General features: G+C 51.9%; 1 protein-coding gene across 3 annotated transcripts in view; it reads right to left on the reverse strand.

Moving 5' to 3' along the window:
- The window catches only part of Rgs12 (regulator of G protein signaling 12), a 90,628-nt gene that overhangs the window by 4,129 nt on the left and 65,639 nt on the right, over positions 1–20,860 (reverse strand). Inside the window, exons 5-17 of one of the 3 annotated variants that reach the window (XM_051200378.1) lie at positions 16,760–16,929; positions 15,891–15,983; positions 15,004–15,147; positions 13,533–13,712; positions 13,087–13,240; positions 11,955–12,031; positions 10,296–10,490; positions 9,966–10,039; positions 9,355–9,481; positions 7,871–7,967; positions 6,344–6,423; positions 5,804–5,957; positions 3,965–4,546 (exon numbers count right to left, since the gene is read on the reverse strand). In XM_051200378.1, the coding sequence (XP_051056335.1) occupies positions 3,965–4,546; positions 5,804–5,957; positions 6,344–6,423; positions 7,871–7,967; positions 9,355–9,481; positions 9,966–10,039; positions 10,296–10,490; positions 11,955–12,031; positions 13,087–13,240; positions 13,533–13,712; positions 15,004–15,147; positions 15,891–15,983; positions 16,760–16,929 (2,127 nt within the window). Of the gene's footprint in view, positions 1–3,964; positions 4,547–5,803; positions 5,958–6,343; positions 6,424–7,870; positions 7,968–9,354; positions 9,482–9,965; positions 10,040–10,295; positions 10,491–11,954; positions 12,032–13,086; positions 13,241–13,532; positions 13,713–15,003; positions 15,148–15,890; positions 15,984–16,759; positions 16,930–20,860 lie in introns of those variants that run through there. The other 2 variants (XM_051200380.1, XM_051200379.1) reach the window with 2 other exon arrangements.

Raw genomic sequence — 20,860 nt, forward strand, 5'->3', positions numbered from 1 at the left:
AGGCCTGGCATCTGGAATAGTACATACAAGTCCAGGGTCTTGAGCATCAACAGGAATACTTGGTACTAGACACTGGACAAAGTCTATCACCAGATGGGGTGGCCTCTGGCAGATTGCTTCCATGGTAACTTGGTAAACTTACCAGGGTCAAGCCGTAGGGGTGATGATCTCTGCCTAATGAGGGCTGAGCTTCCAGAACAATTCCCTTGAGGATATGAGAGGTGCTCTGGGAGCCATGGGAATAGAATTGGATGGTACTTGCCAAGGATGAAATGCCTCCTCCAGACAGTCTAGATGAAGCTTGAGTCCAGCAAGGCTGTGCGTGCTCACTCCAAGCTCAGCAAGTGTGTGTGACAGCATGCAGGACATGGGGAAGTACCCAGGCTAGGGTAGGCAGATAACCCTGACACAGATACTGCTGGTCACTGAGCAGCAGTCACGGTATCTTTACCTCTAGGGTGAGGAACTGTCACAGGACGTAGTCCCAAGCCTCAGCCACCTCTGGATAAATAGGCAGGAGGGTGAAGAGTTGTAGTGGGGAACTGAGCTGGCAACCCCCACATGACAAGCTCCTGGCTTGTGAAGGTCCCTCCCATAAGGGATCAGGGCTCAGCCCTTTATAGCCCTTTGGAGCGGCTATTTCTTGGGAACCTCCTGTGGGTCTGGGGTTGAGGTTGGGCAGCCCAGCCAGGTATCCACAGGAGCCATCCACTATGGGCTGGGAGGGGTTCACTGATCTGTCCTTAGCCAAGACCGGAGTCTGGCCTCCTGAGGCTGTGATCACAAGTGGCCAGAGGGTGAAGGACAGGCAGGCAGAGGCAGAGACCTTAGGAGAACAGGTAGGATAGTGGCACTATAGTCCAGCCATGGTGTTGAGAGGGGCAGCAGAAGAGTCCAGCCCCTCGGAAGAGAAGCAGACCCCCCCCCCAGGCTCCACACAACTGCTGGCTGCGTGCACTGGGAGAGGACTGAGGTGGGTGGGGCTCTTGCATTGATGACAGCAGGAGACTGCTCTGTGACTGCACTGTGGTTCTCAGCTCAGACCCCATCCCCACAAGCTCACTTCTGCAAATCTTCTTTCCTCCTCGAAACAAAGTGTCCTCAAGGCACACTGCCCCAGGATTCAGAGAGGTACAGGACAGGACTCAGGTGCTGACCCATACGCCACCCCATCCAGAGGCCCTCTTCAAGCCCCCAGCATGTTGGCAGGCAAGCAAATAGACAGTAGTAATACAGGACAGACAGGAGTGATCAAGACAACTCACATAACAGTGAGGGGCAATTTCTACACTTGCCTGCAGGAACTTCCTGCTTGGGAGGCCCTGTTTCAGGTCCCTGCTTCCCTCGCAATGTCTTTGTAAACAAAACACAGAGCAGCCCTCCAGGAAAGCTGGGCAGGAGTCCTCCCAGGCTGGGGACACTCATCTGCTTTTTCCCTGTCATGAAAGAACTTGGGTATTTTGGAGTTTCCTTTATCAAGACACAAATATACATGAAATAGTGCATAGAGACACTTACATGTGCACATATGTAGCTGTGGGTACATGTGTGTGTGCGCGCACACACACACACACACCCATCAAAGTGTCTACACATTTCAGTGCTTTTCTCACTGAATTGTAGGGCCAAGGCTGCCAACATATCCCTAAAAACTATCTCATAGAATTAGTTGAAATAGCTGGGTGGATGTGGGGCCTTCAGACCCCCAAAACGGGCAGTCAGTTGGCCACCCCTTCTCAGAAGGGCAGAAAAGGACCCTAGCGTGTATACCTAAGGGTGCTCTTTTATATAGGCAGCCTTCTCCAGCCTTCAAACAGTCCCATTCAGCAAGGCACGCCCCCACATACAGAGAGCAAGCTGAACAGTGGAACCATACCCCACAGCCTCCTTCCATGCGGGAGCCACCGCCTCCAGGAAATGGGAAAAGTTAGCGCCTACAGCCTTCGGGTGATACCGGGGACTGGCTGGTGGGAGCCACAATGAATGAATGCTCTACAGCCAAAGCCCCCCCAGTCCCTCTCGACTATCTTCTCTTCCAGGACAAAGTCCAAAGGCCCCGCTTCCCCGCCTCCTTGGCACCAGAGGCTTACTTTTTACAGGTCTGGTATCACCCCTGCTCTTGTCCTATTAGCACATCCAGGGCATGCCAGCGAAGGCCACCTGGCCAGGCACCATACAGGGTGCACAGTCCATGTGTCCCGTGGGCAAACTACACAGCCTACTCACACTCCGTCTGTGACACCGACATCTGACCAGTGTGAGCAGAGACAGGATCCACAGCCAGCCCAGAGGGGGAAACAGGGCTTAAGGAACTAACCCTCTGCTCTACTCACCTGTCTATGGTGGACGTGCCCAGGCAATGGCAGGAGCATCTGTGGAGAGCACAGGCCTGGGACGGGGAAGGCCCTGCCAGGAGGCAGGACTGGGCAGGGGATGATTCTAGTCTCACTTTTAAACCTCCTCTTTTGGTTTCCTACCCCAAAGCTGTGTGCGTGGCAGGCATGTGAGAGGACTTTGGGAAGGGAATGGTCTCTCTTGAAAGCCAGGGATGTTTGGGGCTGGAGAGACAGCCCACGGGTTAAGTTGCTGCTCTTGCAGAGGACCTGGGTTGGTTCTCAACACTCATACGGCAGCTAGCAGCCATGTGTAATTCTAGTTCCAGGGGATCTAACACTCTCTTATGGCCTCTGGGGGTACCAGACACACATGTGGTGCACATACACATATGCAGGGAAGACACTCATACACACAAATTAAAAAATAAATCATTTTTAAAAAGCTTGTTTAAGGTAAATCTACTTAATTTCTCCAAAATGGTTAAAATGTAGAAGGATTCATCTATACTTTAATCCTAAAGAGAAAACCCACTCTCAAATGAGGAAGAAAGGAGTTTTCAGCCAGTCCAGTGATGAGTTCTAGAGTTTATTACTCGGAAGAACAGAGTCAGAACACAGGTAGAACTGTAAACAGGCAGCTACGGAGGAGCAGAGAGGAGAGGTATGGCATGGCAGGGTGCTCAAGCATGCACGCAGGGCCACTTCAAGGCACCTCGTGCTTCCTCATAGGGTGGATCCCCACTGGGTGGGGCTGTGGAGTCCAGCCTACCGTGAGTGCCCTCCCAAGTGCCCAGATGTGTGAGTGTATGTGGAACATGCATCGAGGCCCAGGAAGAAGGGCCTGGACAGGCGCCCACATTGCCTGCCGCCGGTCACAGCCAGGCATTAGACAGGAACAACAGGAAACATGCACCGAAAGGCTCGTCACTGTCACGGCGGGGGACGCGGAGCACTGTGGCTGTTGAAGCCCTATCTGCACTGTGTGGCATCAGGAGTGCTCTGGGTGGGTCCAGAGTAGCATCCCCAGCACTTGGTCAAACACTGGACCTCAGGGTTCCACCAAGAGAAATGCCTGGCACATCTGAGACCAGCCAGTGAGCGGCCAAGCAGCAGTGACTGCCTAGTGCAAGGACACAGACCAGCCTGTGGGAGAGTCAGTAGTCCTGGCTGACACTGAGAACCCTGGTCCTTGTCAGCATGGAGCCCTTGCTGACTGGCTCAAGACAAATACTATTGTTTTCCATCTTGAAGCCAAAACACTGAAATGGCAACAAGGAGGTTTTAAAGGCAAGATCCACACCCAGACCTGAGCCTGCACGAGGTGTCACTGGATGTGGGTTACTATTCCCATGGCACCTTCACAGGGACAGCTCAACATGGTGTACCTGCCTGAGCCTTAGCGACCCTCCCAGGGACACCAAACCTTGGCTGCCACCTGCTTTCTTTTCAGAGAAGGCAACAGAGGCCCCATAAATACAAGAGAAGGGGGCCATCCCTCGGAATGCTTCAATACACGGAAGTAAGGAGGGGCTGCCTGCCTCAGGGTTCCCTTTATTAAACATGGACCGGAGCAGCCGTGGGCAGTAAGCAGGACAGATCAAGGGTGCAGAGTCAGAACCTGGAAGTACCTGGTCTTGGAGGTCCTGGTGTGTCTTGGGGTATGGGGGCTGGCGGTAGCAGTGTGCAGTTGGGGCTGCTGATGTCCCCCTCCCCCATCAGGGTCAGGTCAGCCACCTGCTCATCCTCCACAGTCTGGATGCCCCCAGCCTCCACTTCTGGCGATAGCCTCCTCCAGGCCTGTGTAGGACCCTCCTGCGCAGTGGGCATACAGGAGGGCTTTGTAGGCTTCTCTCCAGGTTGGGTGGTCCCAGGAGGCCCAGGGGGGCTGCAGGCCAAGCTGGGGCTATGGGTGGAGCCCGGGCTGTGGGCGGAGCCTGGACTGTAGGCTGAGCTGGGGCTATGGGCTGAGGCAGGGCTGGTTGCTGGGCTGTCGCTGTAGCTCTCCTCTGTCTGAGCAGCTCCCTCCTGGACGAGGCCTGTAACAGCTCTCTTGCTAAAGCCCTTGACCGGGGCTGGGCTGGACAAGCCGAGGTCTGAGGAACCAGAAGGTAAGCGAAGAAACTCAGGCAGCACCAGATCTTCCTTTCTTAGCAGCCCACGCTGGTCATCGGCTCTGTTGCTCTGAGCTTTGGAAATGAGCTCAAAAAACTCTATTGGAAGAAAACCCACAGTGACCATGTCTGAGAGACTGACAGATGCATGCACGCCTCAGCTCACCATGCACTCTTACCAGGGGCATCTGCTTCCTTGAGCCACCACTGGTAATCAGCAAGGTATGTGTTAGCCACACTACTCCACCCACAGAGCCAAGGCCAAGTCTGGCTGCCAGCCCCCCTGAAAATTACACTGTCAGGCCTGGGCCTGAAAACACCCCTCTACTTCGTAGGCAACAAGCTTGCTAGCACTCCATAGGATGCTGCTAGTACTCTGACATGTATTTTGTTCATACATGGGGCCCTTTATACCTGAACACAGATGAATTTGAGGTGTAAGTAATGGCCGGAGTAGGGTACGACAGAGCCAGGGCCCAGCTGCACTGCAGACCCAAGTCAGGAGATGGCTAGCCTGTGGAAGGCTGAGAGAAAGCCTTAGCTGGGTAGAATGGAGAGCCCTGAGATCCACCTAGCTCCCAAGCTCATTGCATCTGCACAGAAGGTGGTGCTCTGGGGTTGAGGGGAAGAGGTACTTCATGCCTTCCTGACCTACCTGAACCTCCCCAGCCCATGGGCCAGAATGGGCACTCTGGGCTTGGCACCTGCCTGCTCCAGAGCCTTCCTTGCTATCAGGCCATGTTTAATGTGGCTCAAGTTCACCATTAAACCATAGGAGTCTAAAATTTCTCTAGTACCCTAATGGCTGTCTGTAACCCATAAGGAGTCAGACATTTTTTGCTGTCAGTGGTTATCAGAAATGCACACACTCAAAGTGTACGTGTTTTATAATTGCTTAGTGATCAGCCCAAGGGAGACATTGAATGATTCTATGATGAAAAGGTTCTAGGGTAAGGGACACATCCCACCCCTACGGCCCCCAAGGCCCAGGGGTATCCTACAGAAATCCTGGGTCAGGGCAGAACAGGCCTTTCTCCAGCCACCATGATCAACACAGTTCAGCAAACCCGAAACCCTCTCAGGCCTAGGACTTTGCCCTCCTCCCTCACACCGGCTCCTGCCTCCACCCAAGCTGGGCCCCAGCTCATGTCAGGGTTTGGGTGGTGGGGGAAGGGAGCTGGTTGAATGCTGCTGGTGTCTGGGGGGGCCTCTGGCTCTTCCCTCCTAACAGGGGCGCTAGTGAAACTACACCAATGGCCTCAGTACAAGGACCAGGCTACAGACAGGGCAGAGCAGGGTTAAGGACCGCACTGTGCATTTACTGGAAAACACGGAAGTTTTAAAAAGTACACATACCCTCTGCTTCGTCCAAATTAATTTTCTGATATTTTTTTTCCCCAATCTTTGCAATAGATTCTTCTCTCTTTGAAAGCCGGGGATCCCTAGCTCTTTTTCCATTTTCTCCTCTTATTTTAATAGAGTTAGACTTGCCTAGTGTTCTCTCCTCTCCCTGCATCAGAAGGAAAGTCAAGTTCTACCACATGTCAGCACATGGTAACATAGCACTCACAAGTACAGTAAGGGCCCTGGGGCCCAGGCATGGACAGCGAGTCTAGACACACTTTGCAAATCAATACCAATAATGGATTAACACAATAGCATTTATGGCCCACCTACCCACCCAGGACAAAAGAAAACCAAAGGCTGGAAGTTCATAGCAAAGTGGAGACAGAACCCCAAAGGGACATGAGGACAAACACCCACAGGGGGAGGTGCACAATCCTGAGCAGAGCCTCAGCCAGCCAGACGGGCGACTACAGGCACAAGGAGCCCCAAGAGGCGGAGGTCATGGGGGAGAGGCAGGGACAGTGTGGGGCAGGCGGAAGGGGAAATTACCATAGCCGAGTGGTTTCTGGGGCTGGAGTTCACAGCTGAGCTTTGTTTGACAGGAGCACCTTTCTGTTTGTCTGTGGACACTAAACACATGAGACAAGCTTATGACCAGGGCTCACAGTGCCCTCTGAACAATAAACACAAGTTGCCATGCTCTGTGAGAGCAAAGGCCCTCTCCATCCCTTACCTAACATGCACACATAGGCCAGAGCCTAGCTTCTCTCTGCCTATGCGATGCAGCTGGGAGAATGCAGCAGGGACATGAGGGAGGTCTATACATTTACTGGCACACTGGGAGGCTGAGATTGAAAATCTCATGCCATACACCATGTGCTACACATGTTCCTTTAGAATCTGACATTAAGCCCTGTTTTGCGCCTGTCAGGGTGTAGCTGGCTTCTGTGGCATTGAGTCTGAGGACCACTGTCTGGCTAACCAGAATCCTGGTCCACAGCACCATGTAAGTCTGCAGCTCCCCTCACTGGTACACAGACCTACTTGCCAGCCTTGGAGGAAGCTGCTAAGAACCCACCAGGCAAAGCTAGTTGCTGGCCCTGTGGAAGCTGCCCAGATAGCGCTCAGTCCACCCATACCAGGGCCGGGGTGCATCATATTCTAGAGTGGAGGATGACTAAGGAAGGAGAAATCTCCTTGGTAAAGAGGCAGAAACAGACAGGGACTAAAGGGCTGTACCCCAGGTCACAGAGCCCACATCTGCTAGGTGCCCATAGGATGGAGTCCTATGTTTCTTCCCAGACCCTAAGGGATTTGCTTCCATAAAGCCCGCAGGAGTCATTTGGGCACAAGCCCTGGGGAAAACCTAAAGTTACCTGGAGTAGCTCTACACAAGAGACTACCACCCAGATCATCCCTCCTCAGCAGCTTCTAGAAAGTTCTCCAACCACCCAGACAGTCCTATGGACTCTAAGAGAAAGTGCCTATCCTATGTGTTTCCTGTGGCAGTGCCCTGAATAGCATGGGACCCCAAGGCTTTGGCCAGGACTGACTGACCAGGTTAGGACTGTGGCTGTTGAGGTACTGGTGGGAAAGAGTTGTGTTGGCCCCTTGACCCCACATAGGAGAAACAGCACAGCAGGCAACGCTGAATGCAGTGCAGTGCCCACTGGACAGGGCCACGCCATCCTCCTCCCTGCCTGTTTCACCCCGAGGAACAAATCTCAGAGCAGAGCACTGCATTAAAGACCAGAGACCTAGAACCTAGCCTTGGGTCACTGCTTTGTAACAACAAAAGCCTCTAAAGAAAAGAGCACCTTCTAGCACTTTCTGCTACATAAGCATCCTGGAGTGGCAGACAGGGGCTGCCACTCTTTGTACAGCTGAGAAGACATGCTCAAGGAGCCAAGGTCCTCCTTCCGCAATCCTGCTGCCCCTTCCCCTGGAGGAGTCTGCGTTGAGCACATGAGAGGTAAATTGCCATGTGAGGGGTCACATGGACACGTCAGTCGATCAGTGGTGTGATTATGAGACAAATACTGGACCACTGAGTTGCAGGCTGGGACGCAACCTTACCTTTCCCTCTACAAGGATCCCTCTCCTCCAAGATGACCCGCTGTCCATCCAGACTTGATATAGGGGCACCAAGGTCTAGGGGCTCCTTCTCTCCACTCTGCAGGCAGAGATGATGCAGTGAACCATTTACACAGACTGCAACTTTCTGGAATAGCTGCTTGTAACCCAGCCACTGACAGTAAGACTAACCCAGGCTTAATGGAGCCTCAATGCAGCTGGCTCTGGGGTCAGGTCACCCAATCTGGCTGACCTGTGGGAATATGGAACTCTGAGAAGCTGGTGGAGCAGGTCTTTCAGAGTTCACTCAAAGGGGAGGCAGAACAACCCAGGGGCAAACTGGGAACTCTGAGCCCCAGAAAAAGAGACTGATAGGCATTTGTCAATACTCAGTAACTTCATCTGGCTTCTGTCTCAACACTGCTCATAGTCTCCATGATGACCAACCTAAAGTCCCAAACTGCTCTGAGGGGGACCCCGAAGGGAGGGTACAGGGAAAAACCTTGGCAGCTCTAGGTGCTCTTAGCTCTGTTCAGGATGTTTTCCCCTCTGTTATGTGGTTTTGCTCTGCCTGGGAGACTACTACAGCTGTAGAAATGGGGAGGGAGGCACCCTGGATGCCAGGCTAGGTCAGCCTCTGCAGGCGGATTCTGAGCTCCAAACTGAGCCTACAGTGGGGAAGTATCAAGTTACCTGAAGCTTGAGCCTGTGAATAATTAAGTAGGTTCCTCTTGTTTACTTCAAAGCTCTTAGACAATTCTGAGGACAATTTCAGGGAAAATTAAAAATTTAAGAATACTTGAAATCTCAGCCCAGTACAGTGATGTATGCCTGTAATCCCAGTGCTTGGGAGATATAGGCAGAGGATAAGGAGTTCAAGGTTAGCCTGGGCTTCATGAAACCCTGTCTCAAAAGTACCAGAACAAAAAGCCCTGTTAGTCACAGTTTGGATGAAGTTGGTGGGGAAGGCCTGGAAGATGCTATCCCCAAGTCACTGTGAGTCAACACTGCCTCAAGGCCAGAGCCATCCTAGCTGGCGATCCATAATCACCCATGGAGGCAGGAAAGGGCAGGGATGGTCTGCTGTCTTCTTCCTCAACCTCACCCCTGCAGCAAACACCCTCTCACAACAGGCAGGGAGCAGTCCAGTGTGCAAATGCATGTGAAACTGCCATTCAGTGCAAGGGACAGGGACAGGGACCTGTGCCCTGGCAAACTGCACATTGAGGGGGTACTGGCTATACTGTTTTCTCGTCACACCTGAAAATGGTGGAGATGTTTCAAGGTGTTTATTGCTTCAATTTGGTTCACCTGAAGCCAATATCCACCCTTTCCATATGAACAATGTGTAAATATTTGACAGCAGAGGAGGGACTGTCCTTTAACTTAGGGAAAGACAGTGACATGAAGTGGGATTAGTGTACATAATGAAGGGCAAGGTGGGGCCCAACCCTGGGGGCAATGCTCAGACTACGAATGGCACTCACCAGCCTCACCAGCAGGCTACCCAGGTCCAGGCCATACTTGGCCACCACCGGCCTTAACACTTCTGTGACAGGCTTAGTAGGCTTGGCCTTGAGTCCCACTGACCGGTTAATTGGAACGAGATCCAGCCTGGAAGAAGAGCAGGGAAACATTCACAAAACATCCAGTTCTGGCTCCACCCCATCTCAAGGGTCTCCTCAACACAGCAGCATCCCATAGCTCTAGGCCCCGGCAGTTCAGCCCACACTGTAAGGAGCACTCCCTGAACATGGAAGCATGTCCATGAGGCCCTTCTGTAATTTAAAGCAGGGTTGAGGGATGTGGTTCTCAACCTTCATGATAGAGGACTGAGCAGTCAGGTTACTGCCAGGTGCCCACTGGGTAGACACTCCTGCCTCTTTCTCCACTATGATTTTAGTGCCAACCAGCCCATGTGTGGTGTGAGGTGCCTGCCCCTTTGCCTAGAATCTGGTGGGGCACTGGCATTCTTTCATGGCCCGCTGTGGGACAAGTACATGTTCCCTGGGTAAAAAACAGAGATTAGCACGGAAGTCCTGAGGCTCAAAGTGTGGAGGCTCTGAAGTCTCTGGAAACCTGTACACTGTTCTCTTACCGAAACAAAGTACGCTTTTCCAAGCGCAGGTCCCTGGTGGCCAGGATGCTGCTGTCCTGATGCAGCACGAGAGGCTGAGGAACAAAGACACCAGAGTTAGCGTGGGAGCATGTGGGCTTGATATGTAATAGCACACAGCTGCAAGAACAAAAGGGCAGTTTCAAAATGAGTCTGACACGGGGCTGAGCTACCATGCACCCTCTGACCCCCTGGGGGCCTCCACAGGCAGGGGTAGTAGTGGTGGCAGCAGGAGTGCCCACTAACAAGGCCAGGAGGAAGGGAGTAGACAGGGCCAGGACACTGGTGGCTCACTCCTGCCTGGCACAATACCTTGTCTCCGCCCACCAGGAAGAGGTCCACAGCAGCCCCATTGATGCCATGCCGCTCACACAATCCAGACAGGATCTCTTTGATGGAAAACCCGGACTTTACAGCAACCACACAGGATGTCCCGTCTGGGAGATGGACACAGCAGTGTTTGGCAGACTTATCTCTCTCTAGTGCTGAGGCCCTGCAAGCCTCTGACTGTAGGGTAGGGAGAAAGTGTCAGTGTCAAGAGGTAAGGTCCTGAGGAAGAGTCAGCCTGCCTGGTCTCATGGACCCAATAACCTGTCTGTCCCTCGTGCAGTCCCACACACAGAGGAACTCGGAATCCAGCACAGGGCACTCTCTGACCCCAAAGCTGATGGTGTGGTGGGGTTTGGAGGTCAGGGCTTGAGACTCTCCAAGTATGGTAGCTATACGGCTTGTAACTGAAGCATGGCTGTTGTCCTGTCAGATTGCTCGGATCCACCTTACCTTGGGAACCCAAGGCTGTGACAATGAACTGCCCACAGGCCTGCAGGCTGTCCTTACCCCTCCAGTTACAGCATTACATGCTTGTCCCAAGGGCATTGCTATCTCATTATCATTACAGCTTCCCCAAGTGTCTGAAAAATCTCTTTGCCTATTACTTCAGGAAAGTGGCCAGGAGGGTGAGGACTGGCTGCAGAAATGACCCAAGGACTCCTTTTCCTAAATCGGTGTGGCTTCTCCCATGGAGCGGCTGTTTCATCCCTGGCCTTGGAACCTACCCAGGGAGGACCTGGCAGAAGGGGTAGAGCCAGTTCCCAGATTAACCTCCTGGTCACCGTGGGGAGGAACCTAAGATGGCCACTGGATGGCGACAAAAACATGGTCCGACTGGCGCCACTGGTTTGGCCCTTGGCCATATACCACAGTCACCTGTGAGCTGTGAGGCTAGGGGACTGGAGGCTTAGATGAGGCGCCCCAAGGACAGGACTAATACCCAGCTGACACAGGCACAGGCACTTCACGTTTTCCCAACACTGAGCTAGGGTATTGGTGGCAATAGGTAACTGACTCACGGTGGCCTTGACAGGGTATTTGGAGTAATGAAAGAAGAAATAACCATCTACCATCAACCATCTTGATGGACAGGTACAGACGTTATAGTGCTGACAACCAAAACTCTTATCAGGCAAGAGTTGAGGCAGTAGCAGGTCTTAAATGCTACCCAGATCTCCTCATAGCACATTAGCAAAGAGCAGGGCAAGTAGGGTGCCCTGAGGAGACCTGCAGAACTAGGTACCGCTCGTAAGTAGTAAAAGGCCAGCTCCTAGGACCCCACAAGCAGACACAAACACTGGAAAGCTGGAATCAACAGGACGCCTAGGCATCAACCCTAAGATAAAGCGTTGCCTCAAAGCATACTGTGTGCTCTTAACTACATCACAACAAAGGAATTCAAGAAATAAACTCAAGGCTAATTTTAGACCTTACACAGCACCCATCCCCACCAACTACACAGTGTCTCACGATGCCCTAGGAACCCTGGGCTGGGAACCCTGAGGCCTGAGAGGATCCAGGCCAGTGTCCAATCCTGGTACCCTGTTTTCGAAACAAATGCTAGATTGTTATGACTTCACCCGGACTTCAGCTGGTAGGTGTAGCCTGCGACCCTTAGAAATAGAGGAGGTGATCACTCACCAGGTCTAGGCTCCCTGCAGAAGACACAGAGCCCTGGGACTCCCGACGGCAGAGGCCTCCATTGGCATGAAGGGCATCTTGAAAGACAGGAGAGACTGGGATCGATCAGAAGCCACAGCTTCACATGCCCTCACTCAGTACAGAACCCCTACCTCACCCCTCAGACTGAAAAGATATATTAGTAAGGACAGAGACAGCAAAACACCAAAGCCCTTCCAGGAGCCACTCTGCTCCACAGGGGTTCAGTCAAAAGGCCCCCTCACATCAGAGGCCAAGGTCAAAGTAGGTCACCATTGTGGGGGCCCTGCAAGACTCAAGGCATTGTCAGGTCCCAGACAGCAGACGGCAATGCTGTATAGCCCTGTCTCATGTCCCTGTGTGGACCTGTCTTCAAGTGAGCCATGATTTCAATCTTCAAGTGCTGTGTTGGGTCTGAAGAAGACCAGCTGGCTGCCCATTGTACTGGTGACTCATTTCCCATCTTCTTCCTCACAGACACTGTTCAGAGCCAACAGTCCAACTCTAATTTGTCCCAACTATAATCTAGACTGGCCTACGCACCATGAAGGGGCCTATACACTGTCCTGTGCCAACTTGGACTGACACTCAGGTTCCAGGATCCAGTGACCTGCCCTGAACAAGTGGCCTCTCAGGAATCTACAGACCCCATACTTATCCAAGTGAGTGTCTGAGCTCCACTGAAATCCTCCTCAAGTCTGCCAGGTATAGAGGCCTGAATGGGATACTCTCCCCATCTCCCAGTGCCCACTCACCAACACAATGGCTGGTGCACATTCACTGGCACAGGCAACAAGCTGTGCCTGGTCATGAGATATATAACATGTTTGTATTTGTTTCTCTTGGTTCTAATTTCCAAGTTTTCTACTGAAGCACCTGTTACTTTCATAGCAGGAAGGAAAGGATCCCAGTCGACCAAACACTCTGCATTAAGGAGTCTCCAGGAGGTTCTCGAGCAGGCCTGCTCATCCCAACTCTGCTGCATAGTCAAGCTCTGACATTTCCTTGTTCCTCCAGACAGCTCTTGCTGTATCTCTGCCTGCCCACCATGGCCTCTCATGTCACCATGGCAGCCGAGCGCCCACTCAGAACAGCATGGTCTACATCCACATACCATGGGCGTGGTCACCATGGTCCTTCTTCTTCTGGGACCGCCCCGTGCTCCTGTTCCTTGACCAAGAGAAAAAGGCCCCTTTGCGTTTTTTCTCACAATCCTCATCCCCCACATCTTCATTCAGGGATCGTCCTGATTTCGATTTTCCACTTAACTGCCAGCAAATAGAAACAACAGTTAAGACACTGAAGTTATTTTAACCTTACATGAAACACCAAGGGGCCTGGATATAGAGCTCTGTGAGTAAGGACTCTGAGGAATAATCTAGACCCTTCAATTGGTCCAGGGCACGGTCCTGACCCTCTCTTTTACCACTGAGGTGACCAGGAGTTAGGGGACCAGGAAAGGAATTGAGGGTGTCTGTGTCCTCCATGCCCCACCCCACGCTGGTGAAGGGATGAGCCCATGCAGCCTCACTCTCATCCCCACAAGGGCAGGCCCAGCACCTTTTTTGGTGTGGACACATTGGAGTGGTCAGAGCTGATGCTGTGCTTGGAGGCTGGGCTGCTGGGGACCTGCTGAGAGTCAGGGAGGGTGCGTCCTTCCACCTCAGCCAGGACACATTCTTGGTACAGCTGGGATTTCAGAAAGCGAGTATAGCTATCAAACTTCATCAGGTTGAAAATCTGTGGAGCAGATGCCATGCAGTACAGTTACAGAAAGGATGGAACTCCCCAAAGCCCCGGGGTGGTGCAGATCTGCACCCATGAATGGGTGCTGTTTTGAAAGGGTATCATTTCGGCCAGTACTTCCAGGGCATTCTGATGTCAACTCTACAGGATCCTTCAGCTCTCTTATCAGCATCTCTCCTTTGCCCCTCTGGTAGGAGCAGAGTCATGGGAGTTATGTATAGCCAGAAGTAGGGGCAGACTCAGGCCTCCAGCTGCAACCTTAGCAGGCCTTCATTTCCTAAGGACGTGGAAGGAAGTTGTCTCCTGCAACCCAGTGACCCAGCAGCTTTCAGGGCTGTTAAGTGTGAAGTGTGCTCTGGATAAGCATCACAGGGTCAGATCACATGCTCTCCCAAAATTAAGACATAAACATATAAGTAGGGTACCATGTACATCATATGATTCAGCACTCAGAGGCTGAGGCAGGAGTGTGGTGAGCTTCAGGTCAGTCTCGGTGAGCTACTCAGTGAGACCAAACATCAACTGCCAATACTACAAAGTCCATACCACAAGCACACAGACAGGTCCAGACACAGAGCATTGTGAATACACACTAGTGTGGCAGTGATGTGTATTCATAGGAATAATACTCAAAACTTTGAATCTGGATCTTTCTCTGGGTTGGTACAATGCTGTACTGTCCTCTCTTGGATGATATGAGTGATACTGAACTCTGGCTCCAGGTCAGCCCGGCAATCATGAAACCACTGACCTTTCATAACATATCATGTGGGAAAGCTGTAGTTATCATGTGCTGTAGGTCAGGTATGTTCAATGCACTTAAAATGCTTCTTCTAAACATGTATTTATTTATTGATTAAGAGAGAGAGAGAGAGAGAGTGTATGTGTGTGATGCACACCTGTTATGGCCCGTGTGTGGAGGTCAGAGTACAACTTGTAGAAGTTGGTTCTCTCCTTCCATGATGTGTGTTCCAATGATCAAACTCAGGTTGTCAGGTTTAGTGACAAGTACCTTTATCTGCTGAGCCATCTCACCATCACCATCCCCAGCGACTTTTGATAGACAAAATTGTCCTTTACTTTGGTTCACAGTGGGGTGCAAGTCTGTGGCACATGTCTCTTGTCCTCAGCTCCGATCTTTTTGAGACCAGAGGCCAGTGGTCAGACGGACTCCTCATGGTGCCCACAATGCCAGCAGCCCCTCCCCAGCTGAGAGCATGCTGCTCTGTGAGAGTCCTGAACCCCGAGCCCTGGCTGGAGGCCCATGAACTGTCCTCAGAGTTACCTGGAGCTGTTGTTCCTTGAACATGTCGGGGTGGGGTGCATTGAGAATGTCATCTGCCAGCTGGGCCTGGCTGTCAATGTTTACAGGAGTGGTGGCTTTGCTGCACAGGAATTTATTGAAAATCTCCCGGGCCCTGTAAGAGAGCTGACAGGTAGAAAGGTCTGAGCAGATCTGTGGACACACACCTACTGGACATGCATTTCCTACCTATGTCACTGCAGACCCAAGACTAACACTGCTTTAGGGTTGGAGAACTGATTCAAAAGCCCAGTCTATATTCTGACTTACAAAGGGAAATATAAAAGAATGAGCCAGGAAAAACTCCTGAATCGGCTCGTCTGCAAGTTTCTGAATGGCTGCTTTGTAAGGGCCTCGAAAACAGAGGTGCCACCTGGAATAGGCCTCAGAGTAGGATCCACCAGCAAGATGTGAACCACGGGGGGGGGGGGGGGGGGGATGGGATGGGACACGAGTGCACAGTGCTCCAAGCACAAGAGAGAGGCATGAGGCCACTGTGTGAGGACAATTGTTACTTTGGGGACATGTCACAGGGTGGTCCTGGGACAGCTTGAAATAAGCTGTCAAGCTGGTAGGGGGAGGGTACGCTTTGATCGAGTGCTTCTCTGAGTCCCCCTCCAATGCTATTCCTTCCTCCCAATCCCAACACCAAGTGCCACCTCTGCCAGGCTCTGTGACAGGACATTTATGCAGACTATGTTTAGGCAGGATTAAATGTCACACACTTAAGTTTTTATTTGGAAGCAGAAATGTCATTTTTTTTTTTAAGTCACGTAGGAGCATCCCTCATCAACTGCTCAAGCAACACTTGATGTAAACCCTATGCCACCTGACCCTCATGCAGCCCCCTGCTCTGAAGAGCAGTTTACCTCTTTTTTGTCGTGTGCAGGAACATGACTAAAGCACTCACAGGCCTGCCAGAATAAAATGTTCTCTTCACTGAATTCCTTCCGTAGAAAATCCTGAGGGAACAGATGTAAGAGAGCAGTTGTCATTCCACAGCTCCTCCATGCAGCTGACCCTCACACCCCTATCCTGGCCTTCTTTGTCTACAACACAGCAGTATAGGTACCTCCCAAGAGGACCTTAAAAGCAAGCATAGAGGCTGCCCGGCATCTCGGAGGGGAGCCATTTGCTTCACAGCTCTTTTCTCAAGAGCTGGTCATCCTTTTTCTTTAAGACATAAATATTTAGTTTCAAGTTAGCACACAAAATCTGACATCATATCATCATGACACTGCCCTACACATGTTGCTCATATTCATCTGTTACCCTCATTTTCTGTCCCACCCCCACTCTTGGATCCTTAAGAGCAGTACTCAGAGAGTGTACTTCCAAGAATTTTGAAGAAGCTCCAGCTAGGATGATGACGCATACCTATAACCTAGCACCCAGAAGGATGAGGCCGGAATGAGTTCCAAGCCAGCCTGAGTAATATGGTGAGACCCTGTCTCCAAACAAATCAACAAACAAAGCCAAGAAACTCTGATGCTCCTTGCTGTACAGACATTTGGGGGGGTACTTCAGGAAACCCCAAGGCAGGGGGCAGGCCAGGAAGGAAGTCTGAACTGCGGGTCTCTACAATGCACACCCTACTCTGAGTCTTGGGCTTGGAGCAGATGCTGGGACGGTCATACCCTACAAGGTGATTGATGCACAGTCCCTGAGGTCAGAGATGGCTCAGTGAGCTCAGACATCCTTGGCACAAAGTGTCCCTCCAAGTAGTCCCTTTACTCACAGAGAAGTAGCGAACACCAATGGGGTCCTGCAGCAGACGCTCAAATGACACTGCCCAGCTCGCGACCCTCCTGTCGCGTAGACGCCGGCAGCTCTGCACACTGGGGAGACTGGCATTGCTGCTCAGGCTGTTGTTGCTGATGCAGTCCTTCAGGTCAGCTCCAGTCAACTCTGCAGGATCAGCACAGACACACCTGCACCCTCGCCTTTCTGTGCCTGCTCCACAGGAGGCCACAGGCACCCACCCAGTTCTGTTTTCCACACTGACCCAGTCAGCAATATGTACTACACCTGAAGCCTGCCAAAGGCTTTCTAGACATCAGAGCACATCTCAGCCTCACAGGGCTGTGCGTGCGCACACACGTGCTCGCGCTCACGCTCTCTCTCTCTCTCTCTCTCCAATAATAAGCTCTAACCATGAGAAGGAACCAGAGAAGCTATTACCTAAGGTGGTGCACACACATCCCGGGGCAGAAAGTTCGATGTTGAGTGTACAGCAGGGAGGCATTTACAAGTGTACCACAAAGCAAAAGACCCTGAGTGAAGTCCAAGGAGAGGCTTCAGTTGGCCCCATCACCCTCCTGCTGCAATCTGGAATCCACAGCTCATGCCTTGTGCACTTTTCTGTGTGTAGGTCACTTCTCAGTGGAAACATTAAGCCACAACATCCAAACTGAGTATTGAACAGTTCATTCACGGGTGATCCCAATACAGAAAAACATTACAACTCAATAAAGAGAAGGAGAGGTGTCTAGGAAGACCCCATCTGTCACCCCGTACCTGATGAAGCAGCCCAGGATTAGAGGAGGACCACAGGCCAGAGTAAGTGGAACTCTAGAGTTGTTACACATGTTGTCTCTGGCGGGCAGCATACAGGGAGCTTCCATAGACGACAATGGCCCAGGCCAGAGCAGGCAGCACAGGAGCCCTCTGGGCTATGCTGTCAGGAGGCCCCAGGCTCTGCAGCAGAGCTGAATAAGGGACTTTCCCCATGGCAGTGCTAAGGAATATGGATGGCTATGTCACATGTTCACACCAGGCTCCTTCATCTGTTCTGAGCACCTGCTGCCTGACATTCAGGACAGGCCATTCAGGATGCTCTGCCCTGTGGTCAGGCCACAGGTCAGATTCATGGGGACAAGTTAGCAGGCTCTAGCTTGAGATCAGCCACTGAAGTGCCCTTCCTAGCAGGGAGGGGGGAAGAGGGAGTAAGGGACTGGAGGCAGCATGGCCACTAAAACTTACTGGCACACCCAGCCCACAGGTGCACTGAGAGCTGCCACTCTGAGAGCTGCCACTGAGCCCGCAACTCATGATGGCATGATCATGGTATACAAGCCAAAATAGACAGGGCCTTACAGTAGCCCAGTGTGGACACTACAAGTCTAGGGGAAAGTGACCTGAGGGCTAGGAGCCAAGCCAGGGATGAGACGACAGCCTCCATTAACACCTTCCTCAGATCAGCATGGCACCCAGATTCAGTATTGGGCAAGAATGACCAAAGCCAGCACCATTCAGGTTAGAAGAGACAAGGGAAAGACACAAGAGCTACTTGCTGACACCACTACAGATATTTATGTCAGAAGAAACGATACTGTGAGAACAGAGCTGTACAAGCTTAATTTTTCTTTGACCCTCCCCCACCCCAAACACACACACTGTCTATGTACCAGCCACTGATCTCCTCAGGTCTAGAGGAAAGGGCTTAGGTCAGGACGCATCACAGGAGTGTCAACCTGCTCCTGGTGGACACTGCTCATCAGGGTGGCATGGTCAGGGCAGCTGGCACTACGGGGGCTGCGTCACTGGGTAGCTCAGCCACCACACACTATGTGAGCACCTCACACACTTCAGTGGGGCTGGCTCTCTGAAGCTGACCTGTGTCCAGGGACAAGAACAGATACTGATTTTCTCAGAATGCACATTAAAGTCCAAAATATGTCATGACAGAGGTTTCCCAATAGCTATACAAGCAGAGTGTGACAATCCCAGCAGAAACTAAACAGGAAGCATGGGAAAAGGCGGATGGCTCTACCTAGTTTCACTGCACACCACGCCCACCCCCACTGCACACCACGCCCATCCCCATTGGATACTACTTGCTATAGCACCATACAAGCAGGAAGATGTTTTGGAAGAAAACCCAGACCCATGCTTGGAACAGAAGGCAAAGCCCAGGAGCAGATGAGGAAGTATGCAGTGGAGGTGGCGACTGAACCTCAGCTGAGAAAATTCAAGCTCGGCTCTTGTTTTCCTGAGCCCTCAAAGGGCCCAGTGGTTTAGATGTGAAATGAAAGTGGAGGAAAACTGGGAAACCCAAGTAAGGAGAGGCCAGGAAGGAAGCTCCCATGACATGAAGCACAGCAGTATCTGAACGCCATATAAAGTGCCCAGGCTAAGGGTGACATGAAGCACACATGGACTGAGGGGGCTGGTTCCTTCCACACCAAGACACACAGACAGATGGACAGAAGAGGGCAGGAGGAAACACGGCAGGTGCCAGGCTAAACGCAGGGGCATGGCGCCTTCTCTCTGCAACCTGCTGCTAATTCAAGCTCCATACCACTCTGCCTCACTCTGCCAAAGCCATGGGCTTTGTCACAGCCAGGTGACAGCCCAGCAGATGTGAGGACTTGTGCATCAAACAAAGTGCTTATACTTCTTGGTACATAGGAGTCGCACTATGGTCAGTGCAGGCTTTTGTCGACCCAGGCCCCCATGGAAAGTGAGGGTGGGCCTCTCTGCATCTTCTGTTGATGAGGTGACCATCACCAAATGAAGCACTGAGCCCAAGGAGTAAACACTGCAATGCCCTCAACTTTTCCTCCCGAGGAAATGAAGTCTGAGCTAAAAACTGAGTAAGGACCAGAAGTTAACTCAGGGAACACAGAAGAATCCTCTACACCAGGATGTGCACATGCAAAGGCCCTGTGGCAGAAGATATGCAGCACACAACTGTGATTCAACTGAGCAGAAGGAATGCTGCCAGGCCACGTGGGTACTTTGGCAATGTGACCTTCACCCAAGACAAGGGACTGGCAAGGTCTCTTGTGCTCCTCACAGAGGAGAGTGGCCTGGAGGACAGGAAGGCAGAGGAGGGAAGGTGGGACTGAGTCACCAAGCTACCCATAGACCATATGACCTTACAAGGGTGATGAAATTGTGCTTCTGAATTACAAGGTACCTGTAATTCCAGCACAAGCTTAGTATGACGAAGGCACCCAGTGCTGAAGGAAAATGGCCCAGTCCGCCATGCAAGCCTACAGACCTCCCAGATTGCTCACATGCATCTTGTCCCTGCCTGCCAGCTCAACAAGACCTTTCTACTCCCTTAAACATTCAGGTTCCTTTATGCCCACCTTAACTACAAGGGGTCACGGGTCCCTAGTGCTGCAGCAGGAAGTTTTGGGTTTGTGGTAGGAGTGAACCTGTGCTGTCTGAGTCAGTAAGAGAAAGATGACCAGTGTACTGACTAAACTCCTTTTTATACTCTGACACAAAACAACAACTTTCCAAGACTCACAGGTCAACGTAACACTATGAACGCTAACAAAGAAGGAATTGTAGCAAGTGGCTGCTATGCTGAACCCTACCATGTCACTGAGTGTCCCATACTGTACTGTCTGCCAGGGTTCCTGCCTGTGGCTCAGGCTTGCCCTTGGGTCTCTCGGGCATGGATACTGGGCGTACAGGAAGGCGGCACGGTACCTAAGCAGGCACAGCTCAAGTAGCAATGACAACAGGGGAGGGTTGACACCAGAGGAGATGAAAGGAAACAGGGCCCATCTCCTGGCAGCTGGACTAAAGACCCACTCAGGGGAGATGCCTGGTTAGTGAGGGCAGAGTTTCCATGGTTGCAATAAAGTACTTCCCCCAGGACAAGAGGGAGAGTCTATGCTCTGATAACACCTCCCCGAGGCTGTGGGGACAGGGACTTAGCCTTGAGTCCAGCACAGCACAGGGACCTAGACAAAGACAGCACAAATGCTGAGGTGACACTAGCCACAGTGTGCTGTGACAGGTCACACACACGCAGAGGCAATTCCTGAATCCACAAGAATGCCACACAGGGTTCTTTTAAACACAGTTCCTGGTGGATGCT

This window comes from Phodopus roborovskii, unplaced genomic scaffold (genome assembly GCF_943737965.1).
Source record: "Phodopus roborovskii unplaced genomic scaffold, PHOROB, whole genome shotgun sequence".
NCBI lineage: Eukaryota > Metazoa > Chordata > Mammalia > Rodentia > Cricetidae > Phodopus > Phodopus roborovskii.